This window comes from Xenopus laevis, chromosome 1S (assembly GCF_017654675.1).
Source record: "Xenopus laevis strain J_2021 chromosome 1S, Xenopus_laevis_v10.1, whole genome shotgun sequence".
Taxonomy (NCBI): Eukaryota; Metazoa; Chordata; class Amphibia; order Anura; family Pipidae; genus Xenopus; species Xenopus laevis.
The window spans coordinates 22,196,197-22,206,951 of record NC_054372.1 but is presented as its reverse complement, the minus strand read 5'-3'; the positions used below and the strand labels follow the sequence as shown (position 1 = coordinate 22,206,951).

Genomic DNA, 10,755 nt, shown 5'->3' with positions numbered 1-10,755 from the left:
ATAGATAGATACTGTAGATAGATAGATAGATAGATAGATAGATGATAGATAGATAGATAGATAGATAGATAGATAGATAGATAGAGAGATAGATAGAGAGATAGATAGATACACACACATGTAATCAATCAATAATTGCTGCTTAGATTGTAAGATATAAAGGGCAGGTCCCTCTTTACCTCTAGTACCTGTCAGTATTCATGTGTAATGTGGTGATGTATAGATCCAGGCTTGTGTTGAAATCACACACAATCAGCACTTTATGCAGCATTCATAATGTAATCCTTGAGTGTGTTCATTAGAAAACCACTGGCTGATTTCACAACGGTTGACACGTTCATTAGTAACAAACGATGTGCCCACCCAGCGACAACCTGTGACTGTCATTGTGCAGTAACAGCTGGAGAGAGACACACACACATCGCTAGCTCCTTGCTCTAGAGTTTGTGCTGCTGGGGAATATAAGTAACACATGGCAGGTTAAGGGTTATCAGTCTGACCCAATAGCAGGGGAGGGTGGGATATGACTCAGGAGAAGATAATATGGTTTTGCATGTTGCACATACAGCCAAGAGACTGCTCTGCTCTCTAGATTTGGAGAGTGGGTTCCAATTGGTGTATGAGTGTCTCCTGGAATAACAGGCTCACTGACTTCTAGAAGGATTCCTACTGGGACAAGACCGGGGAGCTAGAAGACTGAAGAGAAAATATACACGTGTGCTTCGGAAAATGGATATTGTGTATGATTATCAGTTTGAAAACGACTCGGATTATTGGCTGTGTCACATTGCAGACAACGGGAGCATCACCTGTGTCAATGGATATTTCTCCAATATGACCCTTCCTGCAAAAGGTATTCATTTGTCTCTATATATTGTGTGTATCTGCTGACAACTACAACTCTCAGCATCCACTAATCCCAAAGCTAAATGATGAGAGTTATGATTGGGGGGGTGGTCCTGAATTTCGGCAACTAGCCGGGATGTCATCTATGGATTATTTATTCTTTCAGCAGATACATGGGATAAAGTTGTCCTGACTCATTGCTAATATAAAGGTATGGGATCTCTTGTCCGAATGACAGGGAGGCCATCTCCCATAAAGTCCATTTTAAGCAAATAATATACTTTTTTTTATTTCCTTTTTTTTCTGTAATAATAAAACAGGACCTTCTACTTGTACTGCATGGTAACTGGGCTGCATGGATCCATATTGGCGGCAACACAATAGTATTTGGTTTATTTATTGTTTAAATGTTTTGTAGGAGACTTAACCTATGAGATCCAAGCTATGGAAAGACTCCCTATCCAGAAAAGCCCAGGTCCAGAGCATTACAGATAATAGATCCTATACCTGTTATTTTAAGGTGCCTACATACATTACATACCATATACTGACATACCAGGCAGATTCTATTCAACTACAACTCCCAGCATCACCTGACTGGGAGTTATCAGGCCTGGAGCCCCAGATATTCTAGGAAGGCTAAGTCCCCTGATTGGGAAATGTAATCAAATTGACATAATTAAGGGATGTCCACGGGCTGTTGTTAAATTACAATTCTCAGGAGCCCCTAACAACCTTCAGCTGTCAATGGGATGTTGTGAGTTGCAGTACAGCTGCAGGGTGATATTCCTATTTGTGTATACATTGGATAAGCCTTAAAGGGCATGTAAAGTGTAAAATAGAATAAGGCTAGAAATGCTGTATTTTGTATACTAAATATAAACATGAACTTACTGCACCACAAGCCTAATCAAACAAATAATTTATGCTTTCAAAGTTGGCTACAGGGGGTCACCATCTTGTAACTTTGTTATACATCTTTGCAAGACTAAGACTGTGCACATGCTCAGTGTGGTCTGGGCTGCTTAGGGAACATCATAAACAAAGCTGCTTGAGTTCTGCATGGCTGGGAAGTAAGGCGGGGGCTCCCCCTGCTGTTCATAAGTATGATTGTTTCCCTGCTCAGCAGTTAGGGACCATCTGACAATTCCTATCCACAGCAGTAAATGAAGGGAGAATTTCACTTCATACAGTCAGGTTTCTTATAAAAACAGTACACATTTTTTAATTAAAGTATACTGGAGGTTTCTTTTTCATTAAAGAAAGTAAAAATGGGATTTTATTTTTTGCCTTTACATGCCCTTTAAAAGATATATTTTTAAAGGGGTTGTTCACCTTCAAACAACTAGTTGTTTTCAGATAGAACACCAGAAATAATGACTTTTTTCAATTACTTTCTATTTTCTATGTGTCACTTTTTTTGTAATATTGAAGTGTAGTGTCATTTTTCACCTTCTGAAGCAGCTGGGGGGGTCGCCGACCCTGTAAACTGTTCTAAATTGATACATTTAGTTGATTCATTTCTTATATTTGTCCCTGCTGAGCAGAATCTCTGGGTTTCATTACAGGCAGCTGTTAGACTTGATACAATAGTTGCTAATATTCCAGAGATGCTGCTGAGAAATGTATCAACTAAATGTTGTAAAATTGTTCAGAATCTGCACCTGAATTACTGAGCTGCCAGATTCAATCACCAGAGACAGGAACCTTCAACTTTAAACTTAGATTTTGGAAAAACAGTAAAAAAATAAATCATGTAAAGTAATTGAAAAACTTCATTATTTCTGGGGAACAATCTGAAAACAACTGAACTACAATTGAAAAAAAAGTGTTTTGCAGGTGAACGACCCCTTTAAGTATTGATTACTATATATATATATATGTATATTGTTAAGTAGTATTTTACATAAGATGTGTTAACATATATTAATCCAAGATATGCCAATAAGATCACTGTAATATATGGATAACGGCATTTCATTAACTCCAAACATGCCAGTAATATCTCCATAGAAAATCGGTATTGAGCATTGCATTAACCCCAGACATGCCAGTAAAATCACTGAACAAAATTAAGAATGAGGCATTTATTAAACAAAGACATGCTGGTACAATCATTGTAGGATATAGATAATGAGAACTGCATTAACCCCAGATATACCAGTAATATCACAGTAGGAAATGAATAGTGAGCAGTGAATAGACAAGCCAGTAAAGGCAATATATGAAATGTATTGAGTACATTGTATTTACCCCAGACATGCCAATAAGATCACTGTAATATATGGATAACAGCATTTCATTAACTCCAAACATGCCAGTAATATCTCCATAGAAAATCGATAATGAGCATTGCATTAACCCCAGACATGCCAATAAGATCACTGTAGCAAATAATAATATGCTAGTAAATTCCTGGAAGAAAAATTAATAATGAGAATTGCATTAACCCCAGATATGCCAGTAAGGAAATAAATAGTGAACATTGAATTGATGTTAGCCATGCCAGTAAGGTCAATATACAAAATGTATTCAGAACATTGCATTAACCCCAAACACGCCAGTTAGATCACTGCAGTATATGGATAATAAGCATTTCAATAACCCCAAACGTGCCGGGAAAATTCACGAAAGAAAATGAATAATGGGATTGCATTAACCCCAGACATGCTGGCATTTTCACTGTAGGATATAGTTAATGATGTTTACATTAACCCCAGACATGCCGATAAGATTACTGAAGAAAACTAATAACGAGGATTGTATTAATCCCAGACATGTCAGTAAGGTTACTGAATGAATTCATATTGAGGATTGCATTAACCCCAGACATGCCAGTAACATCACTGAAGGAAAGGGTTAATGAGCATTGCATTGATGGAAGGTGAGTGTAGAAAATGTATTTAGAACATTGCCTTTACCCCAGACATGATAGAATCATATCTCTAAAGCACAGATACTAGTCCCTGTTGTGTAGACTTGGGGTGCTATTCTCTACCTTTATAAGGATTAAATTTACTGATATCTATTTTGACACAGCCCATGTGTAGCTTAAATCAATTTATCTGCACTTTAAAGGGACTCCCTGTGGGTCTCTAAAGAAAATAGAACTACAAGAGTCTTTTCATCACTGGGATGATAAATAAATAGCTGGTGCCACTGTATCCCAGGCTCGATAATGAAGATGAAACTCTATACATTGCAAATACTCTCGCCGCTCATCTTGTACATGAAATATGTATCATTCACAAGCGTCTGTTGATTTTAGGCCATTTAACTATAATATACTCTGGGAACAGAGACCCCCCTCTGACCTGAATTATAGTTATAGAACAATTGCTCTGAATCTAAATCAGACTGAATTGTGGATTGTGCCAGGAATGTACAGCTCAGAGCTCTCACACTGACAACAGATGAGAGAGATGTATTGGGAGACTATAAAACCCACCTATAGAAGTATATCAATATATTTTTGTCATTATTCAGCTTGTGAGCACATTGATACAGGTACAAACAGGTATAGTGTGGGAATGAGAGTCAAGTAGTGGTCTCGTTTTAACAAGGGGGTCTTGGGGGAGGGAAGAAAGTCCCCAAGTTGCTGCCCATGTGATATTAGTTATTCTGCTCCCTGTAGATATGCACCAGACTGTGAGGATTCTGCTCTACTCCCTGATCTTCCTTCTCAGTGTCCTGGGGAACAGCCTGGTCATTGCCGTGCTCATAAGGAACAAGCGGATGAGAACAGTTACTAACATTTTCCTACTGTCTCTGGCTGGAAGTGACCTCATGCTGTGCCTCTTCTGCATGCCCTTCACTCTTATTCCCAACCTGCTGCGAGACTTTATCTTCGGCAGCGCCATCTGCAAGGCAGCCACCTACTTCATGGGTAAGTACTGAACTCTGCACCCCGGTCAGCCAACACTATAGGGTTAATTTACTAAGCAGTGAAAATATGTTGCAGCAAATACATTATATTACACAAGTCCAGGGAACCTTAATAAAGAAAATAGAGTTGTTATAATGCCCTACACATGAGCCCACTGTATAGTTTATGTTCCATATGTTAGAAAATTTATGGGGGAACCAGGTTACCCAAAAAATTTTTTTGCAGGCTATCACTCTGAAAAAAGGAAAAGACGCCACAGTTTTTTGGGACTTAGAAACTTTTTTCACTAAAAATATGATGTAAGTAACAGAAGATTGAGGAAGATCTATACACTCCAGTGCACTTCACCTGGTCTGAGGTGGGGAAGGCAAGTCTGGCAAAAGAGGTAACGTTCAGTAAAATCTGCATCTTAGTGAATTTGCGGAGTAACATCCATTCGCCAGAGCAACAATTCGCCTGGCAATACTGTGCGAATGACCACTAGCGTCTGTCTCTTTCGTCAGTGTAGTTACACCTGCACCCGTTAGTAAATTGGCCTGAAAGTGGTAACGCTGGCGAATCGTTGCCCTTTAGTATATCTGCCCCTATACCTGTAGGTGTCTGGGAGTTATTATATTGGATTATTCCAAAATAGAACATCCTTGGTCCTCATTAATGAGCTTGCTAAACTGCACCAGCTCTGCCCATGCCAACTAATCACCACTAAGGTTTTCATTCATCCAGGTCATGATTCAACTGAAGAAACTGCTCGAGTAGTAAAATGTCTTCAATGATTACTCAGCAAGTCCAGTGGCTCTAGATTTACTCTACTAAACACATTCAAATACAAAGTCTATTACAACTTAGAAGGGAATGGAAAACATTGGCGCCCCTCCATCTCTATGATTGGCATATAGTTTGTACAAGTAGGTTGTGCATTATATACAAAGTAGATTTACCTAAACTCTTAAAGGATTCCCAATAGTAGTAGAATTTTTTTCACAGTTATTAACATTTTCCTGACTGGTGTTTTATTTTAACCTGTCTCATAAAGAATAAATGATCAGCCCCTGGCATTACATCAGGATTGTCTAATATACATCTTCTATCTGTCAATGAATCACAACTCTTCAGTTGTACATTGGACTGGGTATTTTGGCCCAGGCTGCCCCCATTCAGATCAGTTCTTCCTAGAGCAAAGGTTGTGCACCCGAGACTCTCACTATATTTGCTCAGGGCCTGGGGTCCCTTAAAGGGATTCTGTCATAATTTTTATGATGTATTTTTAATTTCCAAATGACACTGTTTACACTGCAAATAGTTCACTCTACAATATAAAATTTAATTCCTGAACCAGCAAGTGTATTTTTTTTGTAGTTATATTAATATTGTAGTAATATTATTAATATATTAATATATTGAAGTAATTTAGGTGTGTAGGTGCATCTCAGATAATTTTGCCTGGTCATGTGATTTCAGAAAGAGCGAACACTTTAGGATAGAACTGCTTTCTGGCAGACTGTTGTTTCTCCTACTCAATGTAACTGAATGTGTCGCAGTGGGACCTGGATTTTGCTATTAAGTGCTGTTCTTAGTAGGCAGCTGTTATCTTGTGTCAGGGAGCTGTTATCTGGTTATCTTCCCATTGTTCTGTTGTTGGGCTGCTGAGGGGAAAGGGAGGGGGAGATATGACTCCAACTTGCAGTACAGCAGTAAAGAGTGATTGAAGTTTATCAGAGCACAAGTCACATGATTGGGGGCAGCTGGGAAACTGACAATATATCAAGCCCCAGGACAGATTTCAAAATTAAATATGAAAAAAACGGTTTGCTCTTTTGAGAAACAGATTTCAGTGGAGCATTCTGCTGAAGCAGCAATCGTAACCGGTGCGTTTTAAAAAAAAACATTTTTCCCCATGACAGTATCCCTTTAATAAGGTACAGATATATGAGAGCATTGCTATCACCTTACTCAGTGTCAGACTGGGATGTCAGGGGCCACCAGAAAACCTTAGACCATGGGCCCACTTTCTATTCCCACTATTATTCATTCTCTCCTCACTTAACCTCTTTATTCTCCTAATCTTTTACTGTACATCTGCTTACTATATTCTTCCATTATTACACATTTTTTCCATAAAGAAATAGGGAATGACCATGAAATAGGCCAAATGTTTAGAAGCAAGAGGCCCACTGATACCTGGGCCCACCGGGAGTTTTCCTGGTATCACAGTGGGCCAGTCCAACACTGACCTTACCTTAGGATTTAGAAATGCCAATAAAATTTACCCAATATTCCTTTAGTTTGATGGCCCCCATCCACAGCCCAACAATCAGACCTAACAGCTTCAGAATGATTGGAGGCCTTGGGAATCCTATTGGTCTAAGCCCTTTCCTTAGTTATCCAATCACATTACCTGTGTAACCAAACAATGAAAGCTACGAGTGACCATGACAGGTCCCATGAATGACACCGATCTGTTTCAGTAGAAATAAAAAACGTATTTGTTCCAGCCGTCGCTTTCAGTGCAAATGCTCTGAGTCTGACCTGCACTAACTGGAGAGCTGGGGAAGTGTACAGAACATATCCATTAACTCTGAGAGGGTCGTGACATTACTGATGAGGAGGCTGAAATGATTTAACTTATTCATCTCATAATTCTATTGAGGGGAAATCGTGCCTCTTTACTGTGGTACACGCAGTGCAGTTTTAGGTGAGGAAATTAAATGTTCTTGTGCTTCATTTATGTTACTCACAAGATTTACTTGTTCCATGAAAAAGTCGTACTTTGTACGAAGCTTTATGTAAAGCCTTTTTACTGGTAAACTCGCAATACAAGTTTCTGAATCAGAAATGTGTCAAGTAATATTTTATTCTGTGTGCTTGTTTGAGTAGAATTAGAAGTAGAGGAAAATTTCTCCTTTAAAGGAGAACTAAAGTTTAACTAAAGAAGTAGGTAGAAATGTTGTACATTATGCTTTCGGCTTCTGTACCAGCCCAAGGCAACCACAGTCCTTTAGCAGTAAAGATCTGTGCCTCCAAAGATGCCCCAGTAGCTCCCCATCTTCTTTTCTGCTGATTCACTGCACATGCTCTGTGCTGCTGTCACTTACTGAGCTTAGGGACCCACTCACAATATACAGTACACATAGAATAGAAATGTACCAATATAAGGCTGATTAGTAACTAATACAGATAATTACTACATAAACCAGTGCAATTAGCATCAGAATTTAATAATCAGCCCTGTAGCATCAGCTTATATTACAGGGAAACCTCATTTTCTGCTGGATAATTAGTGACGACCCCTAAGCTTAGCTTCTCAACAGCTGCTCAGAGCCCACTGAGCATGTGAGTGTCACAGACACTTTCCAAGATATTGACCCCCTGTGACAAGTTTCCTTTAAAATGTTTTCTTATATGATTTATTTCTAATTATTCTTTTGTCACATGCTCTGTTTATTATTAATGCTCTTAAAGGGGTTGTTCACCTTTAAGGTTTTTGATTTATTTAGCAGCTCTCGGCTTTGCAACTTCAGCAACCTGGTTGCTAGGGTCGCAATTACCCCAGCAACCATGCATTGATATGAATGAGACTGGAATATGAATAGGAGAGGCCTGAATATATAGATGAGTAATAAACAGCAGCAATAAAAAGAAATGTGTAGCCTTACAGAGCATTTGGTTTTTAGTGACCCCCATTTGAAAGCTGGGAAGAGTCAGAAGAAGAAGGGAAATAATGAGGGATGCACCGAATCCAATATTTTGGATTCGGCCAAACCCCTGAATCCTTCTCGGAAGATTCGGCCGAATACCGAACCGAATCCAAATCCTAATTTGTGTATGCAAATTAGGGGTGAGAAGGAGAAAACATGTTTTACTTCCTTGTTTTATGACAAAAATCACAAGATTTCCTGCCCCTAATTTGCATATGCAAATTCGGTTCAGCCGGACAGAAGGATTCGGCCGAATCCAAATCCTGCTGAAAAAGGCCGAATCCCGAACCGAATCCTAGAAATAATTCAATAATTATAAAATAAAAATGAAGGCCAATTGAAAAGTTACTTAGAATTAAGCATTCTATAACATATTAAGGGTGAACTCCCCCTTTAAAGTGGGAGAATATTTTTTTTTGATAGTGTCATTGTAAAAGAATGTGGCTCTGTATCTTACTGAATTCCAAACCCATCCCAAGGTTGAGAGTGAACTTGTAGACCGGAGCCCATCATTCTAGAAGATATCAGGGGACGGGCTCTGGGGAACACAATTCCACCAACAATTGAGGTACGGGATGGGGAGCCCTGATTACAGGTTCTGTGAACTGCAGTGGGCAATGCTCACACTTTCATCTGACCTGGACCCAAAACTCATGGCCTCTCTTTCAAACTCAATACTTAAGAAATTTCATCTTAAATCCCCAAAAACTCAGATAAAGTATTTAGGTTTAATAATTCCTTTGGATCTTAATAATTTATATGCACTGAATATTACTCCAGCATGTCAGAAAGTTTTTTCCATGTGTACAAAATGGGCTAATTCTCCTCTTAATCTTAAGGGACGAGTGCTTTTCTTTAAGTCTTTGATATTCCCTAAGCTGGTATATCCATTAATTAACTTTCCTTTGCTTATTAAACATTCTGATATTAAAAAGCTCGATTCTGCTTTAATTAATTTTGTATGGAATGGTAAAAAAGCAAATATTGCCCTTGATAAGCGGAGAGCTCCAGTTAAATTTGGTGGTCTAAAACTTCACCTCACCAGATATCTTATTGAATGGATCTCCCAGGGTAATAAATTTACTAATTCTGATATTGAAATTTTTCAAGAATCCCGTTCAGACATTTTATCTGTACTACATAGCAAATGGTGTAATGTCCCCTGTGATTTTAAAAAGAATCCTCTATTTCGAGACTCTATTTTTGAGTGGAAACGTTTATTTTCTCGTCATTGCTACAGCTATACCCAAACTCCTTTTATGCCGGCTAAGCTCTTGCTTAAACCTTCGGATTTTCTTAAACAGGATACCTTTTTATTTTCCATGAAGGAAAAACAACTAGTCTTAATAAAAGATTTATTCAACCCACTTAAAGGATCACCACTATTGTGGTCAGATCTCAAAGAAAAATATAGTCTCCTTGAATCTGACAGATATTATTATCGTGCCTGTCAACGTGGCCTCTCTTTGATACAGAATAAGAATAATCTAGTATTGTTGGATCACAAACTTGCTGAGGATTTGTCTGAATTTATTGAACTTCGTTCATTGATCTCAATCGATTCTATATCTCAAAAATTTTGGAATAACTATGGGTCAGGCCCACATTCATTACTAGAAGTTTCTTTAAAATGGTCTGAGTATTTACAATGCCGAGTATCCCCATCTGATTTGGTGAAGTCTCTCAGTAATTATAATAAATTAATTTTAGCAGAACATTGGAGGTTACAACACTTCAAACTAGTACACTTAGGTTACGGGAACATTTTTTCTAAAGATACTTTTTCCAAACCTGTGCCGGTTTGTCCAAAATTTAATGAGACTAATGTTTCTCTTTTCCACAATTTGTGGTCCTTCCCTAAAGTTAGATTATTCTGGAGGGAGATCACTCATTTTATGAACAATAGATTGAAAATAAAGCTACAACTATCTCCGTGTTTTGCTCTATTAAATTTGGAGAGTGATGGTCTTTCCTTATCTTCCAAACCAAAATTTATATCCCATGAAAAAAAGACTCTGACAAGTTTATTTTTGGCTTCTGCCAAAAAAGCTTTATTAAATTTCTGGTTACATAAAGAGTGCCCCTCTTTTTCAGATGCCATCTCTTACGTGAACCAACTTAGCTGGCAAGAAGCTTTAAAAGCAAAATCAAATGGTAAAAGCTCTAAAGAATCCTTTAAACATATATGGTCTCCTTATTTTGAGACGTGTACTTCTAATACCAAAGACCAAGTTTTAAGGTTTCTCCAAATCTAATTAGGTAACTGTATAATTTTATTCTCCTGAAACAATGGGATTTTTCTTTCTTTCTTTTCTTTTCATTTGTCTT

General features: G+C 38.1%; 1 protein-coding gene across 1 annotated transcript in view; it reads left to right on the top strand.

Annotated features, from left to right (window-relative positions):
• The first annotated feature begins 429 nt into the window (after positions 1 to 429).
• Positions 430 to 10,755, top strand: part of LOC108706559 (cholecystokinin receptor type A) — a 28,151-nt gene continuing 17,825 nt past the window's right edge. The window contains exons 1-2 of the mRNA XM_018243082.2: positions 430 to 853; positions 4,481 to 4,732. Coding sequence (XP_018098571.1) covers positions 730 to 853; positions 4,481 to 4,732 — 376 coding nt within the window. The 5' untranslated portion in view covers positions 430 to 729. The remainder of the gene's footprint in view (positions 854 to 4,480; positions 4,733 to 10,755) is intronic.